Raw genomic sequence first — 22,839 nt, 5'->3', positions numbered from 1 at the left:
TGAGGGATTGTCACTGGTTATGTGACCCCCACTCTCCACATAGCACTGCTTTATACTGAGGGATTGTCACTGGTTATGTGACCCCCACTCTCCACATAGCCCTGCTTTATACTGAGGGATTGTCACTGGTTATGTGACCCCCCACTCTCCACATAGCACTGCTTTATACTGAGGGATTGTCAGGGGTTATGTGACCCCCACTCTCCACATAGCACTGCTTTATACTGAGGGATTGTCAGGGGTTATGTGACCCCCCACTCTCCGCATAACCCCTGACAATCCCTCAATATAAAGCAGTGCTATGTGACCCCCACTTTCCACATAGCACATATATGGCTTTAATATAAAAAGTGTCTATTTTAACGTGTGTGTACAGTGGGGGTTGAAGTAAGCCATCACCTGTTAATAGATGCCTACACAGTCTCCGCCAGGTGGTACCTAGCAGAGCTTTCTGCTATAAACTCTGGTGGAAAACCGGAGGAGACTATAGTAAATTCAGTGGGCCAGACATTCACAACCAAAGTGGTTTGCAGCGCTGAAACCTGGAGGAGATGGGGAGCTTTTCATACATAATAACCCACCCACCCCCACCCCCCATTGTGTACATTGTGATACTACACCTGTCAGCGCACATTCTGCTCAGTATACAAAGAAGCTCTGATCGCTTAGTATATTGGATGTACAATTATATGCCTGGTGAATTCTATGTCAGGTCTGGCCTGGCATATACAGTTCTTCTATAGCTAATGCCAGCTGGGTCATCCCTGGCCGACCCCACACCCTGCCCTCTTAGCCAAATTCCCCTCCATTGTTGTGTAAATGTTGTGATGTGCTTTAGCTTCTCTTTCACCTATTTCTTCACCTTTTGCGACCTCATCTGGGTGTGTAAATGTTTTCAGGGTTGGTTACTTTGACTTTTTGTAGCGCTGATAATTAAACTGTTGAATGACATCAACAGCCCCCCCCCCCGCCCTCCCCCCGTAAATGCTCATGATACAATTTGTAATATTTGACATAATTGCACAGGTGTTAGGCAGGTAAATTGCATCAACAACTGCTGTTGTCTTGCTCATCTCACAGGTGAAATGTGTTTCATGTGTAAATAAGAAGTGCACCAAACATGTTCTATAAACTGTGCATAGCCGGCTAAAGCATTGGGGGAGATGAATTAATGTGTCAGTCTTCAGACCAGTGCAGAGTAGAAGTAGACAGCTCTCTGCTGTGTCAGGTTAGTCTCTGTGGTGCTGGATAGAGATGAGAGGACCTGGCGTTCGGGTTTGGCTGCCTAAAAACTAGCCACGGCAATAATTGGCCTGGGGTGTCCCTGTGTTATGCACAGAGTTCAGTCCCCAGCAGTGGTGTTATTCTGTTCAACAGCACTCTTCACTGCATTGTCCGTGTGGATCTGCCCTAAAACTCATGAATCTATATATGTATATAAGATGTGGGCTGATGGCTGGTTTATACTGTTCCCTTATAAAGAATGGCTAGACCATTACACAAGCTCTTATACCTCTTGTGTCACCCCCTTCACCCTTCTAGACTGTAAGCTATTGCAAGCAGGGCCCTCACTCCCATTGTTCAATATGACTGTTTATACTCTGTAATGTAATTGTATATTTGTATATGTCCCCTATGATTTGTTGGCGCTATATAAATAAAGATCATCCATCATCTCCATCTCCTTTGTTCGGGAATCTCCTAAACTATCCCCTCCATGGGATGATGTCCTGACAATTTTAGTATCTATGATTTATGCTAGGCTGGGATTATACCTCTGGATTAAATAAATAAATAGGGTACTATGGTACTTGTTTAGTGTTTCACAACACCAACTTTGTGTTCTTTAAATTTTTTCTAGAATTTGTGATTTCACTGTATGCTATGTTATGCAGAATGTTTATAACCTACCATATATACACAAGAATTAGACAACCCTAGTATAAGCTGAGGTACCTAATTTTAATACACAAACTGGGAAAACATATTGACTCGAGTATAAGCCTAGGGTGAAAAATGGATTGGTCACGGACTTCACCCATTATATAGCTACCCTGCTAGTATGATGGCCACCTGTCCCCGTCTATACCCAACCAATAAAAAAACCAAAATAACCCTCTGTACTCCCCTGAAGTTCTGCGCGGCTCCACCACGACATCACCTGCTTGCTGACATTGTAGTGTGTGCAACGCTGTGCATGGAGAACCAGAGACGGAGCTTCAGAAGAGGACCTGCGGGGGCGTCGGAAAGGGTTTTTTTTTTTTTTTTTTTTTTAATCTCCATTGACTCCAGTATAAGCCGAGTTAGGGTTTTTAAGCACATTTTTTTTGTGCTGAAAAACCTGGCTTATACTTGGGTATATACGGTAATAATAAAAACTGAAACAGCAAAAATTCTGCAGGCACAACAGTGGAAGTAATAACAGGGCTGTGGTAACTTGTCAGTGTATTGGCAGAATAAGAGTCTCTCTATATGGCCCTTGCATTCCTCTGAGGGAGCCTACAGGGCAGCGGTGTGGAATAGAATTGGCCTCAGTAGATATGTGTAGTAGTTGTAAGGGTAATACAGTACTGTGTACTTTAGTTGGTGCTGGAAGAACATACTTCTGTAGGCCTATTGCCTGCGAGCGAATTTGATGTGTGTGCAACTGGCAATCTGTGCTTGCTGGAATGTCCGTCCAGAACACTCATAAACCCGAACTGAAATCAGAAGTTTGATGCGAGTTGCTTCCTTTTTTTTTTTTTTTTCCCTCTCCCCCTCCCTTCGGGAGCCCAAAGACCCCTAAGTCACAGAAGCAGAAGAAAAAAAAGTACCCATTTTTTTTATACCAATATGTTAGTGTGTGTGTGTTTGCCTTGAGCTCCCCTTCTACTGCTTAGTGTTTATGTGCAATAACCTTTCTACTGTTTTTATGCTATTTAAATTGTGCAACATTAATCGTTCACGTCAGTTCACTACAAGATTATGCCTAAAACCTGTTTATAAACCTTCTTATCCTGGGTGGTGTCCCAAGAAGGATGGGTCCTGAGTTTATCCACAGGGGCATGTCAATAAGATGTTTATTATCCTGGGTCATGTGTCACTGCTTATAATGGACATAGTCTGTAGATCTGAGGACTAGCTCTTTAGGTTTTAGGTGATTGGTTTGGTGTGGGTTAGCCCTGATTTGTTACTGATTGACTGTTCTTGCTGGGGAATCTGATCCAATCTATTTCATTATCTACTCTTAAATCTAATTCTGTTCTAATTTTTATTTTATTTTATTTTTTTCATACTTGAATATTTGTATAATATGTGGAGCAAATGTAATAATGATTAATAAAAAAATCACTCTACTGGAAGATATGTAAAAAAAAAAGTACATATAGTAAAAGATTCAATAGTGCTAATCATATCTCCCATATGTATCACGGGTCTGCCATTAGCCCACAGCATTGATGTGCTAATCAGCATTAACAGCACCTTGGGGTGATGCCACATGTGGTGCTTATCGTCCGTTTTTAAGCATGCGTTTTCAGCCTGTTTAAAAACGCATCCGTTTTTGACAGTTTACCATGCGTTTGGCTACTTAGAATGTGTTTATCTATTAAGATTATCAGGAAAAACTGCCAAAAATGGATTCCAGGGGGCATTAAATAAGATAATCTTATCATTGAGAATGACTGACAAGTTGTCATTAACCATTATCCACAACAATTTAGCTTTAAAAGACTCCAAGTTGATTCATGGAGAATTCCAGTGACAGGCTATCATTTTGGGACCTGTTTTTGCCATTTTCGGGCCTGGAAAGAGAAAATATATAGTAAAGCTTGTTATGGTACCTTGCATAAGTTATGTTTTATCAAGGAATAGATAAATTCATCCAAATCCCAAATCTCTTGACCTTGGCACATTCCCACCAAATATGTAGAACCGAGCCTTCCCCAGCACAACCTCTAAAGCAGGGGTCTGGCTGGAACCTATGGCTTGCAAACCAGATGTGGCTTTTTTGATGGGCGCATCTGGCTCGTGGACCGGGCTCCTGGTGGGGCCAGTGGAAAATTAAACCATGTACTGACCTTTCATAGGCTCCACTACTCGAAGCAGTCCGGCCGGCGGTGACAGCACTGTGTGCGCGCCTGCGTCGCACAGACTATGACATTGGCAAATGGCCATGTCGCGCACTGAGCTGTCACCGCTGGCCAGACTGCTTCAAGTAGCAGAGCTGTGGGGGAGCGTCGGAAAGGTGAGTACATGGTGTTTTTTTTTTTTTAATTTGTATGTCCTGGGGAGGGGGAGTGGCGGGCTGGCTGTAGTGCAGGGGAGGGGTGGGCTGGCTGTAATGCATATTTTGTATATAGTGAAACCTCTTTGAGTAGACTGTCCAATTTTACACAGATCTATTAAAGGGGTGGTCTGCTCGAAAGGGGATAGCTTCAATAGAATATAGTGGAGGGGGGGGGAATTTGGTCTTTTGAGGAGGTTGTCATCCATTATTCATTATTATATTTTTGTTTTAACTTATGTAGTACATCCTATATGGAAAGGACCATTGGATATACCTGGAGGATCCCGCCAGTCACCTATTGACATTCGTGTACGGGATAGCGTTTTTCACCCAAACCTTGCACCTATCTCTACCCAGTATGATCCCAATACTTGTCTTCACATTTGGAACAATGGTTACTCCTTTCTGGTAGAATATGATGACTGCACTAACAAGTCAGGTAAGTGAGGTTTGCTATTCATTATTTTTAAAGGAAATTTCTCCTAACGCATAATCGTGTTTGGGATCATGCAAGCTGATTGGGGGCTAACCACTACCAACATAGTGAATGGTGAACAAATCTTATCCACATGCTGCAATAAGTCTGTTAAACCATTTAGATGCCATGACTGTGCTGCTCTGTACAGTGCTGTAAACTACACTTGGTCCCTTTTACCCTTGGTTTGCAATTGTTTTATTCTTATTTTATCTGTTTGTGTTCTCTTCTTATATACGTTTTCAATGCAAACGGTTAAGAGATTTGGACAGATGTTTCTTTTTCTTTACCACACAATCTGAACATGGAAAGTATTTTGATTTTATTTGTGTGGTGCTCTAGGACAAATAAAGACCTAAACAAAACAAGATGTGATGAGACCCCCTTCCACCATAAATCACGAGAACAGTGGTGCCCAAGGTACCTCCATCGGACCCCTCGTCACTCCTGCAGATAAATGGAGCAGACGCCTGTGCAAGTCTGTTCTGCTCCATTCATCTCTACGGCTATTGCCATAGTGACAAGGGGTACGGTAGGGTATAAAACAACCTTTCTAAAATATAAAGTGGATTACACAATAACCTAAATGGTCATTGTGTAGTCCTTTGTGAATATATTCCAACATGAGTAAAATATCAGCATTTTATGATTATTTCATAAATTGGATATATTGTAAAGCACAGAATTAAAATGTAACTGAGAAATAGGAAAAGGAACTGCTCAAAAATGTGGGTGTGGCCACACGTGGCATTTGAATTACTTTTGCAAGCGCCCAGAGCTTGGCCTGATCGCATATGCATTCTCAAGGAAACGCATGCAATCTGTAACCAGCATGTGGTGTTTTGCATTGTTTAAATGCAATCTGGTCAAGCCCCATCCCAGGGCTTTTGCGTTGTGTTTGTGTGGCTGCACCAGGGCCGGACTAGCCATTAACCCACCGGGGTCGTTCCCAGTGGGCTGACTGATCTGGGGCCGGTTGGGCCAACTGACAGAGGCAGCAGTGCACGCTAGGGCTACACTAATACTTTAGCCGGGCGGTGAAGAGGCAGCACAAACACCGGGCCGACAGCAGGTCTGGAGCCAGGCAGTGAAGAGACAGTGCTGCTGCTGAACTGCTCAGGCCGCGCAATGACGTCATGAGCAGCTGCGTATGGCGAGTAGAGCAGTGCACAATTTTTAAGTATACTTGGGGACAGTAGATGGCCACTGCCACACTGCGTATTTAGGGGGAGAGAAGCGAGCAGATTGGCACTGCACAATTTAGAAGAATATTAATTGGGTGTGGCCGCACAGTTTAGAATAGAAGAGGACTGTCCATTATTGGTGGGGTACCCTCTCTTTAAAACTAATTGGGTCGGAGTATGGTGTGCCCTCTCTTTGGATGTTACTTTAGCCCCAGGCTGCAGTGATCAGCTGTAAGGTGTCTGTAATCAAACTTTATTGATAATCCTTGTTCCCATTACAGCACTAAGTTTTAAAAATCCAATTGTCACTCACTAAAACAATCTAGTCTACAGTGGGGCAAGTAGAGGTCCTATTGAAGGACCTAGCTTCCAGCTAGTTATCTTGTACATAGGGGCCAGTATTCTAGTAGTTCTATTCTTGGACATAGGGGGCAGTATTATAATAGTTATATTCTTGTACATAGGGGGCAATATAGTGACAAATCTCCTAGACCATTTTTGACAATTACTGCCTACAGGAAAGTCCATCAGAGAAACAGCCAGGAGGAAAGCTATTTATAAATATTTGGCTAGCTTCTCATTGTGAAGCCTTAGCAAGAGTCACAAGATTTCTTCGTTTTTTGAGATGATGTCCAATCCAAAAGTCCCTCTATTGAACTGCTGTGCTATTTTATGTTCTATTTCCATCCCAGTGCTAACCATAACTGAGGGGTAGTTCCTAATCTAACACCAATGACTTCTTGACCAGACCCATCTGTGCTGGCCCACCTAAAATATATATATATATATATATATATATATATATATATTTTTTTTTTTTTTTCCAGGGACACTTTTTCTTCCCAGTCCGCCCCTTGGCTGAACCCTCAGATTTTTGACTGAACCCGTTCTGGCCTATGGACACCTACAGTATGGGTTTTCTCTTCTTGGCTTCAGTTATTTTTCACTGATGCCTTTCTGACCTATTCTTTTCAATGGCCTTTTTCACACTTCAGTTTTTTAAGTGATCACTGTTCTTTTTGTGCTCACTGAGAACAGTGTGTTTGTGTAGAAAAAAAAAAATGGAAGCTTGAAAAAGCCAGTTTAATAGAATGGTGTTCTCTTCCTGGCTTCATTGATTTTTCACTGATGCCTTAATGAATCTGTATGTATCCACAGGCTAAAATGGGTTCAGTAAAAAAAATCACTGGTGTGAAAAAAAAACCCGCCAATGTAAAAGCACCATTAGGGCGCTGTCCCACCTTGTGTTTGCAAACGCAGCCAAAACGCAAATGCAGACAAAACCGCACCCACCGGTGCCGCCGGTGTTTTGCATTAATTTAGAAACGCTGAACCGATCGGGCCACGACCCGCCCCAGTGGGTGTGTTAAGTTAGAGGAGTCAGACTCTGAGCATGGAGGACGAGTGTCTCTTTAGATGCTTATTTCTCTAGTTTTTGGGTTACCATCTATCTATCAGATTAAGGCCTCACATACATGTGTATTCACAGCCTTCAAACAAAGGCATCATTGTTTTAACATAACGGTAAATTCTAGAAGCAAGTTTTAATAGTGGACAGAATGATAAGCAGCAAATATTACAGTAAGACACTTCTCCAGTTTTGTGGCTACTCAACAAAAAACCTTCCCACTAATTTGGGGTCCAAATCTGTGCTAATGGATAGTCTCCAGTTTCAAAAACAAGAAAAGACAATATCTATAAACCAGTGTTCAGCACACCCTATTACTATTGTATGGAATGTGTGTAAGAATCATGTACAATGATATTTCCTATTATTGAGAAATCATATACCTTTTAATGTCAAATAGCATATATAAAACAATGATAAAATACAAATCTACACTGTTTCAATATATTTCATAAGAAGGTAAACATTTTTAGTCCATAGGACTAAGACTAGCTAGTGTAGATTCAGTGTCTCAAATGTTGTTGGTTCCCAAAAGTGTAAGTGTAGGTGATAGTTCACACTTTAAAGTTGATAAGTCGCAGCGTTCTTTCATAAGAAACAAGTAATAGACTTTGGTTAGTTTTAAATCCACACTCTTGGTTCATAAACCGCAGGAAACGAACGATATAAGAGCGTTATGAGGGACAAGTGTTAAACTTTTAGTTCATGAAGCGCAGCATTGTTCCATGTGAAGTGGATGTTGCACATAGGTTTTAAATAAAACTTGTCCTTGTGTTTTAGGGAATAGATATTGTATGTAAGCTATGAATAAAACACAGCATTAATTAGTGTTGTTCTTTATATTGGTATATCTTCCCTTCTGGTAATGGCAATCAAGTTTGTAATAATAAAATATAATTTTATAATTTTTAACAGGGGACTTCAGTGAAACGTATCCAATTACTTGTTTTCCGTTAATTACCATTGACTCTAGTCTCCTTCCTGATGCTGTCTATCCAGCATCCACTTCCAACCTCCAGATTAATTGGGAGCGTTTATTGTGGGTTTTTTTTTTTTTTTTTTTTGGGTCTAATAAGCCGCTTTACTTTTGGCTCTCATCCACTGAATTCTGCAGCATCAGTCCTTAGCAAAACCCTAATGAGTCTTTGGTTACCTTTAATTGGGAACTTCACAGAACAGAACTGAGAAAGTTGGTCATCAGATTTCTGTTGAGTTCCTAATCATTGCTATGGTCCAATTTTTTTTTTTACAATATAATGAGTACTTTTTATTTTTCCAGATCCACTGTATATGCAAGTATCTTTAGAACTACAAGTCATCCACAATGTCCCCTTTGTAATAGGCAAAAGAGGCTGTGACCTACAAATATATCCTTATATCGCGGTTCACCCCATGTGTCACTGAATGACAGGTGGATATTAACGTGACCTGCAATCAAAGCTGGAGTTGCAGTCTAACTACCAAGAGATGTGTGTGTGTGTTGCTTCTAAGTAGATTTGCAGTGACACGTGAATAACATGATCAAGGGCCTGATAAAATCTGATGATCTAAAGTCTTCGGCACATATCTTATAGTTAACCTGTTGTGCGCCAAAGTCACTATGTAAACTCTCATTGCTGACTCCTGATTCTGTATCCTGGTAATTGAATGAAATTTCATGCTCCACCTGACTAGCTGAACTAATATTTACCTGTAATTATGTTCCTTTTTTCCCCCTTGTAGATTATGTGCAAATGCAATGCACTCAGGGTTGCTGAGACTCTCTGCAGATGCTGTGTGAATGTTATCAAAACCTTTTATCAGTAGCGGTTTACACATTTTGTAGCTGATAAGTTCTATTCACCAGCCTCCCTACAGCAGGCTTCTGTACATTAAAGGAAAGCTACCATCAAAATGAAGCATGATAAACCAGAGGCACTTACTAATAGATACAGTTACTGTGACTGTGGCAAACTTCTGTTTTGTTATCCATTGCCTCCTTTATTCTAAAAACATTTTTAAAATTATGCCAATAATATGCTCCTGGGGATGTTACTAGAGCCCCTCCCTGATGTTGTTTCCTGGGCTGTTAAATAGTGCTGGAGCATGTGTGTCTCACTCTCTCACTACGTGTCCCTGGTTTTCCATGCTTGATTATGATGGTAGATTTCCTTTAAAGGCAACTTATCCCCCATCCTGAGGCTAAATGGGAAATGGTATTATCTAGTTTAAAGTGCTGTTAATTGTGTGTAGTAAGCCTGATATGTGTGTTGTTGTTTTTGTAATTGCAGTAGTGAGTGGCGGACCACTAGAGAATCCCTATAGACTTAAACAGTTCCATTTCCATTGGGGGGCAAATAATGACTGGGGTTCGGAGCACACTGTGGATAGTAAAGTGTTTCCTGCAGAGGTAAGGTCCTCCATCTGTGTATTCATGGATAAATTGGTGTACACTGTCTGGTCCAGTGCACAATTTGTGTTATGTTGTACAACTGTTCATTTTCACACTTCCCATCCCCCTATATCAATTACCCAATTCATTTATGTGCTGCAAATATATATATTTTTCCGTTTCCTTGCCTAAAATAGCTGTTAAAAGTAATACTGATATATAATGTAACGTTAAATGCCATTAAAACAAAACCAGAAAAATTCCCCAAAAATGTAATTTTTTTTTTTCAGAAAATCCCTCCACAAAAATTTTCCAAAAAGTTTTGTGTGCCAAACTCAACACGTAAAAAATAATCCCTAAACATCTGTCAACCAAAATTATTAGTTATATCTCTGAAAAAATGGCAATGTACGACCCCCAAAACACACAAAAAGGAAACCAAAATTGACGATTTTCTTTTAATAAAGTTACGGTAATAAAATCTCATCAATAAGCTACTTTGTAATTTTGTATTTGTAAAGTGCTTCTCATATTTCAAAAAATAAGCCTTTATATGCCCAAATTTCCCAAAAATTAGTCACATTTTATTGGCTTTACAATTCATTATCTGCTTTGAATGGCGCAGCTTCCCTTCAATGCCCTGGCGTGTGCCCATACAGCAGGTAACCACCACATATGGGGGATTGTTATACCCGGGAGGGATTGGGATCACTGAGACTGTGTACATTATATGAAAAACACATCCATTTATCCCCCAAAAAAATTTTAATTCTAAATTGCATCCGATTTCGTTTTAACCCCTGTAAAACAATTAAAGGGTTAACAAACTTCATAAAAGTTTTACGTAGGTTGAGGAGTGTTATTTCTATAAAGAGGTAATTTATGGTATTTTACTTTTATTTAGGCATCTCAAAGTGACTAGAAAACTGAGCTGGTCCCTCAAAAGCAGGATTTTGCTTTTAGAATTTCAAAAATCGAGACTTTTTCCAAATTTTCACCAAATATCTGACTTTGTCATAAATGCAAAACCTACCACCAACATGAATTACGGTGTGTCACGAGAAAACTATTTCCAAATCCCTTGGATATGTTAAAGCGTTCCAAAGTTATAACCACTTAGTGACACAGGGCAGATTTGAATAAGTGGCTTCGGTGTTAAAGGGTTAAAGTGTGTGAGCCAATATGGAGACAAAACATGAGACCTAAAAATTGGGCTGTGTAGGGTCTTGCACTTTGCAGAAAGTGAGAAGCCACCCAGGTCTGTTTTCATATTTATTCTAGATCACTAGAAGCATTGGCAGGGTTTTAAATTATGTTCTCGTGTGTTAGTTTAATACATGGTGTTTGAATGTGTTTATTATTGTATCACCTATGTGACCTAAAGCCTCAGGGAGTCCATTGTCCTTATGACTCGGTATGTGATTTCTTTTACTTTTACTTTACAGCTCCACCTGGTGCATTGGAACTGCTCTAGGTACCGCACATTTGAAGAAGCCATCATGGAGGAGAATGGCTTGGCTGTTATTGGCATATTTATAAAGGTAATCCTTTGTATGTCCTGGCAAAGATTGATGTCAATGCAGATAGCCATATGTGGTTCTGTAAACTAGATCCATAGGATTTCCTGGACCAACCATGTCGTCGCTGTCCTGGACATGCTGCATTATAGTGATCGTTGATATGATATACAACCACAGGTTTATACTGGGTACAGGACAGAACAGCCATGGTTTGATCAAAAGTCACTAAAATGGAAGGAGTACAGTCATGCGATGGTTGGTCTAGGAATTACAAACTGTCTTTTTTGCAATGCAGACTCACATCTGAATTGGCACTCATGTTTTTTTCATTATTTGCTATAAGATATTTTGTTTCTGCAGCTTGGCAGGCACCATGAGAAGCTACAGAAGCTTGTTGACATATTGCCTTCTGTCCGATATAAGGTAAGCAGCTTTTGTAACATATTCATATTGGTACAACAAATAGTAAATAAATCCACTCCATTGACTTAAAAACATCCAACTTACAGATGACCCTTAGGGTACATTCACACAGCCGTGTGCTGGAGAGGAGGAGGAGGCAGCCCCTCCTCCCTCCATAGAGAATAGCGGCGCACGGCCGCACACACGCCAAAAGATAGAGCATGCGCCGCGCCGCTATTGCCGTCTATGGGGACGTACATGCGGCCGCAAATTTGCGGCCGCATGTACGTCCCCGCAGACGGCCATGTGAATGTGCCCTTAGTTATAAACTACCCTGTCTGCCCACTGAGCTCTAGTGAAGCTCTATGGATTCTAATAATTTATTGAACTTTGGCCTCAGGCTGCAATGGTCAACATAAGTTATTTGCAATAAAGCTTTTTTGTTAAAGGGGACCTACCACCACGATTCTACCTATAAAGGTAGAACGGGTGGTAGGTGGATAAATGGGACGTAAGGATAGCCCTTTTTGGGCTAATCCTTACGTCCCGGCTATCCTTTTGTAAACTTTAATCAGTTGATATGCTAATTTATTTAGGCGGCTACTGGGGCGTGGAGTAGCCGGACATGAGGCTACTAGTCGCGGCTACTCCACGCCCCAGTAGCCTTGTTCCTCCGCCTACCGGGTAATCTTCGGCGCGCAGCTACGAGGAGCTGCGCGCCCTCGTGCGAATATCCTGCGCATGCGCAGGACGCAGGCCTACGGGTGCGCGGCCGTAGCTCCGAGGCCGGCGCTACTGCGCATGCGCAGACGCCGGGTGCTCGGACGAGGGCGCGCAGCTACGGGGTGTTGCGCGCCGTAGATTACATGGTAGGCGGAGGAGTAAGGCTACTGGGGCGTGGAGTAGCCGCGACTAGTAGCCTCATGTCCGGCTACTCCACGCCCCAGTAGCCGCTTAATTAAATTAGCATATCAACTGATTAAAGTTTACAAAAGGATAGCCGGGACGTAAGGATTAGCCCAAAAAGGGCTATCCTTACGTCCCATTCATCCACCTACCACCCGTTCTACCTTTAGAGGTAGAATCGTGGTGGTAGGTCCCCTTTAATTCTTGTTTCCATGACTGCCCAAAATTTTGAAAGTCATATTGTCACAGGGAGGGAAAAATACTGTCTGAAGTTACACTTAGAAAATAGACCTGGTCCAACTTGTGTACCAAGTTAACCTAAGAACAAATCTACAGAAACTATGGTGTTGATGCTACCTCTGTAAGGTCGCAAGCTGCAGCCTATTGGTGTCCTTTCACTGCTGAAACTTGGGACCTTTATGTAAAGTCATGTGATTGCAGCACAGTCATTCAATGTTCCAGTCACATTAAAGGGGTTAACCGGGTATAAAAATTTTCTTGGGGCTGGGGCGGGCTATTTAAAAATAATAAATGTGTACTTGCCTTGTCCGGTGCTTCTGATGTTCCGCGACGCAGTCTGTCTCATCTGTGCGGCAGTTTGTTTACACGGGTGCACAGGGAGCTTCCTCCCAACCGACACCATCTCCCAGCGCTTACAATGCTGAGAGATGGGGACGGATGGGAGGAGCCGGCCACATCGCGGACCGGAAGTTCCCTGTGCGCGGCTTCTGTGCCCCTGTAAACAAACAGGGGAACGTATCAAACGGACCTTGGAGCAGGACATAGGCGGTTCCGGAGGAGGTAAGTACTCGTTTATTATTTTTAAATAGTAAATTTTTATACCCGGATAACCCCTTTAACTACTACAACAGCCAGAGCTGCAGCAGTGAGGAGCGCTGCCTGTCTCCATGACGCTGTGTGCACCTACACCCAGTGCCATCACACGTTCCTATACTGTGACACTGGCTGATATCGGTCCCTTGTCACAGCAGCTGGCACACTCCACAACTATCAGTCTTTCTTAAACCTTGGTAATGCTTTCTACCATTTCTGTATACGTGATCCTATGGGATGTTGCCAAAAGATCACTTTTATATGTATGTATGTATGCATTAAACAACAGCAGGGAACAAGTGCATAATGTGCTCCCTGCTAGCTGTTGCCCATTGGAGAAATAAACATTTTTTTCCCCTGATTTAAAAAAAAGTTGCAATTCCATATTCATAATTGCTGCCATCCATAGTCTGCTTTGGGTATTGTGCCGCAACCTATAGCGTGTTCTGTGGGGGAAAATCCTTGCCAGCCATAGTCTGGTTTTGGGGTGGTAGGAGATCCGTGGATGTCAGCCATAGTCTGACCAGGGAGGGTAGGCGATTGTGTGGTGGTGGTGTCTGGTCTGTAGGATGTAGTTTATCATGGGCTGTAAAAAATTTGGACAACCCTTATTTAGCGCATGGTGTAAGATTATTAGAATTGCCTCAATTGTCTAGTTAAGCACAGAAAACAGCCGCAGTAATACTTTAGTAAGTAGACGTCTATTAACATATCAACTCTATATACGCCTGGGAGTTTATGTATTTTTTTTTATTCCTGAGAATTTCATCCTCCTTCTGGGCAAAAATATGTTAGTGCGACCTCTGCATGTACTGTACTGTAGTATTAGGTTTGCTATTACAGGCAGTCCCCGAATTACTTACAGAATAGGAACTAAATTTGTACAGTACACCAATTGCTGCTATTCTAAAATGGTGACCAGTGGTGTGTATTGTAATTGATGGATCTACAGTATGTACATGCACTGGTGAGCTCTTAAAACACCCACCCATTCTTTCACCAGTGCGTAGGGTCCTTAGTTTTCTTAGTAGGCTATCTCATGTTTTCTACTACAAACCAATAGATCAAGGGTAACCAAGGACGCATGTGCGATCTCGCCAGCAGAAGCGTCCTGGAATATCCAGATCCCCCACGGCGATCACACTTGCAGAAGATTCTGGCAGACTTTCTGTGCTGGTGAGATCCCCGTTCGTAACTGCCTATATATATACTCATCACATGGAAACAACATTTAGTTCTTTAAAAGTTTAGGAAACCAGTAAGTGGTCGTGGGAAGGAATTTCTCATTCTAAATCATTTGTTATATTTTTTTTCTTATAACCTCACCTGATTCTTAGTATGGTAATTCATTTTTGTAAAGTTTTTGTTTACTTTTTTGTTTTATTCCTATTTTTATTTTAGGAATCTCTTACAGAGTTTAATTATTTTGACCCCTCCTGCCTTCTACCGACCTGCAGTGATTATTGGACATACTCCGGCTCGCTGACTACACCACCGCTGACGGAGTCTGTGACTTGGATTATGATGAAGAAACCAATTGAAGTTGACCACAGTCAGGTGACTTGCCGCAATTTTGTTTTCTATTAGATAAATTCCATGCTTTTAACTGATGACATGACCTCTGATCCCGGCCGTTTTAATACATTGGCCTCTGACTCGAGCAGAATAGTGAAATCAACCATTTGGTATAAATCTGTTTGTAACTCGGGTTAAGTAATGTAGTAAATGCTCACAGTGACTCTACCAACAGAATAGTACAGCTCTAGAGTATAACCCAGGATGTAATTCAGGATCCCTGCAGGACTTAACAAAAAAAACTCCACTTTCAATCAATTTAAAAAGTGGATGAAAAGTGTGCTTGGTTAAGAAGATCAATTCATGCAAGATTTATTGAGTGCAAATTTGTGAAACATTTACAAGAATGTTGCAGCCTTCCTCCACTTTCCACACACACCTGCTGGAGTAACCGTTCTTGACAGAAGTGCCAACTTAATTTTGCGTCAACGCTCTGCAGAATACAGACTCTGCACATTTTACCCAAACCAAAAATCCCATATGACAATTTTTCCCAGTGACAACCAGCAGAATAATAAATGGAGATTTGGGATAGAATACATGCTGTAACTCGGAAACAATGCAGGATGAGTGATGCATGTTATGCATGTCAACACAAGCTGTGGAGTATGATAATGGAGCAGGTGTATCATTAGTCTGGGATTGTGTTTCTACAGAAAATGCAAAAAACTGAGATTTGGAAAGGAGGATGGCTTGGTATGAAAAAAATGTGCAAATTCATCATGTGCCTGAAAAATTTGCAAAAGAAACTAATTATACATGTGCTCCAATCTATGTACTAAACAACTGCTTTTAGTGTAGAATCTTTGTATAAAAAGGTAGAGGTAATGTTCTTTTAGTATAGGGGAGACTCTCATGTCTGTAATTCTCTCCTTCTTTCTAGCTTGCAGTTTTTCGCAGTCTTCTGTACACTGCTGTAGGCGAAGAGGAGAAAAACATGGTTGACAACTTCCGTCCCCTCCAGCCTCTCATGAATCGCACTGTCCATTCCTCCTTTGAACCAGCACTAAAGATGTCCAATTTTAAAAAGGCAGATGTTCAGGCCGGGTAAATGCACCCCAATCATGATGATCCACAACAGGGCGATGTGCACATTCTGCCCAAGAAATCTGCATTACCATAGAGAAGATCCTGCATTTGATGATCACATGAAGTTAACCTTTCTGTAGTTTTCTTGCCTTTTTCTAGGTTACTCGTTTACAGGCACTTCTGAGCTGAATATCAATGCCTTATTTTATACAATTTTTTTTATTAAATGAGGGGGAGGGGGTTTAAGTGACCTTAGAATAACATTGGGTCTTTTAAACCCAGACCAAACAGTTGTCAGTACGTAGTCATGTGACTTGAGTACTAATGCTACCTAGTGGTTGGGGTGCAGGAATATTTTGTTGTACCCCAACTCCATAGTGGTGCTTTATATTAAGTTAATAGTGCTGATCTTGCCAATGTGTGTGTGTGTATATACTTCCCTGGACCATGTAGTGCTGCTGTATTAGGGCTACATATCACATGTAATTGGAGTATAATTCTCTATATTGTAGTTCTATGGTGTAATCTTGCACATATCATGTCTAGTTTGATTCCCTTGTGGTCCTTTATGATCAGACCCTGCATACCAGCTTGTAGGAAATTATATACCTCTATAACATGTTGTCTGTTGAGTGTAATGCTTTATTAAAATAATCTAAAATATTTCAGCTTGGGGAGAGACTATGTTTGTCAGGTCAGTGAATTCTGTTGCTTTCCGTTTTCAGTCAAATGGGGTATGTAATATGTTCATTGTGATGGGTTTCGCTATAGCTGGATGCCCCAGTTTGCAGACTGCTGCAGTAGGGCAAATCCAAACCCAAGCAGACATGGCAGTGATGTGGGTTTTCACATGGGTCGGGTGATTGATTCACTTAAATATGATCAAAATAATTTTAATAGGGATAGCATGGTTAATGGAAGGGGTGTTAATTATAATAATTTATTTATATAGTGCCTACAGATTACGCAGAGCTGCACAAAGCTAGCCAAATTGGTTGTTGGCCTGGAATATTATGAACCAAGTTTCCGTGTAATCCTCATGATCTTTAAATAAAAAAGCAATAATTCAAGATATTATTTTATCATGTCCAGATGTTTATAAATCTGAATTGTCACTGAGCTGGAAGGGGTTGGGTGAAGACAGCTACTTCTGCACACTATCATTGTCTGTAGAGCACTTCTGCATTTAGCCATTTGACTATTCTATAGCATAAGGTGACTGAAGTGGACTATCCCTTTAAGTTTATTTCTCTTTGAGAAATACCACGGGGAGCAGGCTCTCATCCCCATACATAAGACAAACTATTTGTTTTCTGAAACAATTCAGACATTCTGTGTGGATTAACTGTGCTTCCTCCAGCTTTGTGAGAAACTAGATCTTTTTCTTATGAGATAATTAGAGGGTACTCTACTGAGCATCAGGTGGTGGAGGACATGGTTGTCTCTCCCTCCCCTGGCGGCAAAATGTAGGTTGATCCTACAAAGTGTAGAGACTGAACCTTCTAGCTATTTATAGTCCAGTTAGCGATGTAATTATTTCACAAATAGATGTCTGGGGCAGTCTGGGAGAGGCAGGGTTAATTCAGTTCGGATTATGAGTACTAGGCAGAAAGTTATTTATTGTAATCTTATCCAGTACTGGATTTGGACAAGAACAGGTGCAGCCAATGAGATTATAGGGACTGGCACATTTAGTACAGTAAGGGTGGATCCTTGTTAATTGTGTGTTTTTGTACCCACAGGAGTTGTCCTCTAGCTTTTCTTGTCTCTTGCAGTGTTGTAGTAATCCATACACTGCACAGCTAGACTTTCTCTTCAGCACCCTGGGAAAGCTGATGTAATCTGGAATGCTTTCCTAGGCTACATGCACACGACCATTATTGTGGCTGCACCAGATCACTGACACAGGTCTATGGCATCGGGCCATAGTGCGGTGACCACACATTGTCTCACGGCACCGCAACCTGGCCAGGCAGCTGTGCAGCAAAAGACAGGGTTGTGGCTTCTTGGCTTTCTATGCTTCTCCCTTCATTCCCACCCAGCAGCGTGCTCACACGGGATCCGGCCCCGGGCAAGCACTCCGTCTTGTGCATTAAATACTCTAAAGTATTCCAGTGCTGTAGGTTTAATGCAAATATGGACACTGGTGCTTCTACTAGGCCTTGTACTTTCTTAGCATCTTTTCATGGTGAGAGGGCTTGGTCAACCCTTTAAGTATGACATTCCATGATGTTGTAGCGTCTTTAAAGGCACCATCATAATGGTTATGGGAGGTATGCAGGAGCTGAGTTATGTTTGGATTGACAGTACTACATTGACAGTAAATTTTATATTTTCTACACTCTTCCTTTACAAAATGAATCCTTTGGTGATAAAAAAAAAGTGTTGCAGCTTTATTTTTATTTTTTTTTTTTGCTTCTAGAAAATTTTCCTTTTGGGGTTGGTAGTTTATTACTGTGGTCATTATTGAGTGTCCTATTGTACAAACTTATCTGGAAATTCCTGCATCTGAACCTTGCAGATTACAATCTATCCTGCAGCTATTCAGGCCGGATGAGCGGTTCCCAAACAACTACCATAAATAGGCGACCTGTTACTGGGGACCAGCGTGGGAGCTTCAGCCTCTTTTATATTGCCTTTTGAGATCTTGCCAAACAAGTTATTGCAGTAGGAGCCTGCAAAACAAACCCCATGTGTAGTCACCAATGTGCATATGGACCTTCCTGCAGATTGTAATGCTATCTGTGGGTGTACTGAATATGTAGAAGCGTATTTTCTTCTTGAAATGCTGACTGCTTGTGCAGTCTAGATAATGGGTAACCCAGTGTTAACTATAATGTGACATTGTGCCACTGTAACCTAAGGGAACAAGACAAACAATGGTCTTTCCTGGGCATCATCACTAAACCACATTCAATGTGCAATGCCACAGACAGTCCAGATCTGCAGTACATGAGACTGGCTAGAAGATCGCTGGTAAAAGACCTAATGCTGAAGTACATGCACTGGGAGACTGTATATTTTGTGTGTGGATGACCTGCTCCTATGCATTGTAAAGGAAATGATTTGGTGCGCCCAGCAGCTCTTTCTAACTATATATGTATGGTTTTTTTCTTTCATTTTTAATTGTTTTCAATATCTGCCCAAGTTTCTTTAGTCTTTATTATGTTGCCGTGTTTGTGATATTTTGGGAGTTGGAACCAGTTACTAGATTTCCATAGAAGTTTTGGTCAAAGTTACAAAGCTTTCAGTTTATAATAATTGACTATATCATTGACAATATTTGGTATAGTTGTGTTTTGGATGAATGCATTGGGTCAAATGTTGCTTAAGTTACAAATATTAAGGTGTATAAGAGTGGTAAATATACAGTATGTAACTGCCTTACAGTACAACCCAAGCCATTCTTTGTTGTGCAATTGCTGATTCCAAGCCTGAAGTGGCTAGACCAAGTGCACACAGTGAATATTAAAAATCAAGACTGATAAACCCGGAACACTTACTCATAGATCCAGTGCCTGGAACTATGGTAATCTTCTTATAATTGTTTTCCATGGCCTCCTTTCTTCGAAAAACAACACTGATTTTCTGGGGGTTTTTAGCAGAGCCCCTCAGTGCTGCAGATTCACAGGTTGTTACAATGAGCAGAACATGTCTCCCCCTCCACTTATTTAATCTAGCAGCAGCAGGAAGTACAGGGGGGAGAGGAGACCTGTTCTACTCCTTGTAACAACCTGTTGAGCTACAGTACAGAGGGGCTCTGGAAACACGCCTCCCCTGCATCCTTCATTAGCATAATTATAAAAGTTGATTTTAGAAAAATTGGATTAACAATGTTGCAGTGCCTGGATCTATGAGCGAGAGTGTTCCTCGTACATCATGTGTGATTTTCATGGTGGATTTCCTTTAAAGGACATCTACCACAAGGATGAAGGATTGTAAACCTAGCAAACTGGCATACTGGTACGTGTCCCCTTTTGTTATATCCTGGTTTTTACAATTTTATGCAAATGAGCCTGGAGCCCCTCAGGTTCATTTGGTTTACAATTCTTGATCCTGGTGGTACACCCCCTTTAAAGGGAACCTGTTGTCACTGTTTGGAAAAAAAAAAAAAGAGCGTATAGGAACCTATTGCACGGAAAGGGGGGAGTGGATTGAGTAGTAACTGATGACATGCTGAGGAAGCGACTGTGGTGGCGAACCTATGGCACTGGTGCCAGAGATGGCACTCTGAGGCATCTCTGTGGGCACACGGTCTGTCTCCCAGGCACGGACTGCCTGAGACTGCAGGAAGGTGCCATGGTAGGCAAACTCTAAGTAGTGCCCTGCTATTTTAAAGTGACCCATCCTGTGCTGCTTGGTCCTTTCCGAAGAGTGAAAAGGTGTGGACAGGGTCGGATTGGAGCACAAAGATTCTGGTAGCAATAAGTTTGTTACTGCCTAAATTGCCGTGTTGGCACTTTGGGGAAAAGCTAGAGTGTTTTGAGTTTCACAATGGGCACTCGATCTCTAAAAGGTTTGCCATCACTGCTCTATGGGAACCTGTCTAATGCTCAACGGTGATGGGTTCCCTTTAAGTGGATGGGATTACCATAATATAAATCCAATGCATACACTGCATAAGATATTTAGAATCTGCTGTGTGTGTGTGTGTGTGTGTGTATATAATTTTTGTTGATTCTGTTGCAGTGTTGAAGCAATGTTGGTGAGATTTATGGAAAATGGTGCATAGTAACAAATGTTTGATAACATTTTTGATCAGTTTCTGGGTGAAATTTCCTTTAACGCTTGTTCACACCGGGTTTGTGCCAAGGTTTCTGCATAACTAAGTCGCTAAAACTTCCCATTCCTGTATTTAAAGCTGTCATTGTACAATTGTTATGGTTTTTATTTCCTTAAATTTTTTTTTTGCAGAAAAGGGGATGTGATGGGGTAAAAAGGAGACCGCCTTGTTCTTGTCTTGCTTTCACATGCCAGGTTTACTATAACTCTTATCTGAGACATAAAACATTCTAACATTTTTACCTTTTTGTTTCACTTACATCCTTATCATCTTATCATCTGTACCTTCTTCTACTTGATTTTAATAATTTTTGTGTGCATGTTCATCAGTCTGTTGCTAAACAATTTTTACTTTGTACTGTTATTTCTGTGTAATGAGTTGATGCTGTAATGTAATATCAATGTTACTTTTGTTAAACATACAGAAATAAATTTGGCATAAAATTTATTTTCTGTGTTCTTGAGTATTTACTCACAGGTCACTTTACTTTGCTGGATGTAGTATTCTTACCATTGAAACTGCCTAGGTGCTGTCTTGCACTAACACTCTCAGTCCTGCAAAATGTAATTCTGGATGCGGATTGCATAACTGCTGTAAATTGAACTACTGAAATATATTGGTAAAACCCCTTTATAGGTATAGTATAGACAGTTTAAACATTTCTGGCATATCCAAAGTAAATAAGCCTAAACAAAATTCTAAGTTCTACTAATGCACAAATATAGTACTCTATATAGATGCATATAAAAACAATAGGTGACACAAAGGTGTCTTTATTGTTTGGGTCGGTATGATCACAGGGATACTAAATTTTTATATAGGTTTTGTGTTTTTAATATATTTAAAAAAAAAAAAATTAAAACCGCCTGTGCAAAAAAAATTCTTCGTTTTAAAAAGTATGGCACAAATAACTTTTTTTCATACTTCATGTACGGAGCTGTGGTAGGTTTTTTTTGCGAGTTGACTTTTTCATTGCTATTATATTGAGTGTACGACATTTTGATCACTTTATAAATTTTTTTTTTTTATAAGTTGCGAAATGGCAAAAAGTACTACAGTACGGCAGTATATGGGGATTTTACTGATCAAGTATTACAATGTACCACTGGCACATTGTAATGAATGATCAGATGCTATACAGCCTGTCATAGCAACAGATCGTGAGCCCTCTCCATACAAGGGCAGCTAATGCGTAACTTATTAATACGTCACACGTCCGTAAGGGGATAGAACCCAAACTCCCAGCCTACGTATCATGTAACCTGTCTGTGCATGTGTGCCTTTCTCTAGTCATCATAGACGGGGGTGTAACTTGAGGAGGTGCGGTAAGGTGCCCATAAGGTGTAAATTTCCAATATGAGAAGACTACAACTATAAGTAATTTATTATAATTGGGGAGCCTGGCACAGACATTTCAGTGTTACACGACTGATCACCGAAGTAAATAAGAACTTGTAAGATAAGAATAATCCTTTAAGGATATATTATGACTACACATTTAATAAACGCGCAGGAAACAGATGTCGACTCAATGTTTATGCCATGTACACCTGCCTTGAACAGCACATTGGGAATTTGGAAGCTCCGGTATTACAAAATGGTCATTTAGATCCAAAACTAAGGGGCATTCTTCTCCCTGAGTGGTGTGGCCATATGCTTCTGATTTAAGTTCCATGAGTAAAATTTATGCAGGACTCCATTAATATAATTGGACTCGCACTGTAGTGACGGGTTTCACAACTAGTACATACAGGAACTAGTAATTGGCGACTGTCTGCCAATAATAAATTAAAAAATGCAGTGTCTAATATTTTACACAGTGCATTGCTGAAACGTGGAGAGCGTTTTGTTACATCACTGAGCACTTCATGTCATGTGACTGGGGTGATGTCATCTAAGGTCCTTTTTAACAATTAACCTTTTGCTTTAACTAGTGATGGGAAATTGGTGAGCTGGCTCATTAGGCTCCACTCACTGAATAGAGCCAGCTCCTTATTTAATATAATATAGGAAGTGTCCGTTCTAGGGAGTAGTAAGCCATTAAGGGGCGGGGTTAACTGAGCCATTGGTTCACTGCCCGGAGCC

At 41.0% G+C, this 22,839-nt stretch overlaps 1 protein-coding gene across 3 annotated transcripts in view; it reads left to right on the top strand.

Annotated features, from left to right (window-relative positions):
• Nucleotides 1–21,201, top strand: part of CA5A (carbonic anhydrase 5A) — a 56,318-nt gene extending 35,117 nt beyond the window's left edge. For all 3 annotated transcript variants that reach the window (XM_072117095.1, XM_072117097.1, XM_072117096.1), the window contains exons 2-7: nt 4,509–4,706; nt 9,605–9,723; nt 11,151–11,246; nt 11,586–11,648; nt 14,769–14,924; nt 15,826–21,201. In XM_072117095.1, the coding sequence (XP_071973196.1) occupies nt 4,509–4,706; nt 9,605–9,723; nt 11,151–11,246; nt 11,586–11,648; nt 14,769–14,924; nt 15,826–15,993 (800 nt within the window). In that variant the 3' untranslated portion in view covers nt 15,994–21,201. The remainder of the gene's footprint in view (nt 1–4,508; nt 4,707–9,604; nt 9,724–11,150; nt 11,247–11,585; nt 11,649–14,768; nt 14,925–15,825) is intronic.
• Nucleotides 21,202–22,839: the final 1,638 nt, after the last annotated feature.

This window comes from Engystomops pustulosus, chromosome 7 (genome assembly GCF_040894005.1).
Source record: "Engystomops pustulosus chromosome 7, aEngPut4.maternal, whole genome shotgun sequence".
Taxonomy (NCBI): domain Eukaryota; kingdom Metazoa; phylum Chordata; class Amphibia; order Anura; family Leptodactylidae; genus Engystomops; species Engystomops pustulosus.
This window is presented reverse-complemented; position numbering and strand designations above follow the sequence as displayed.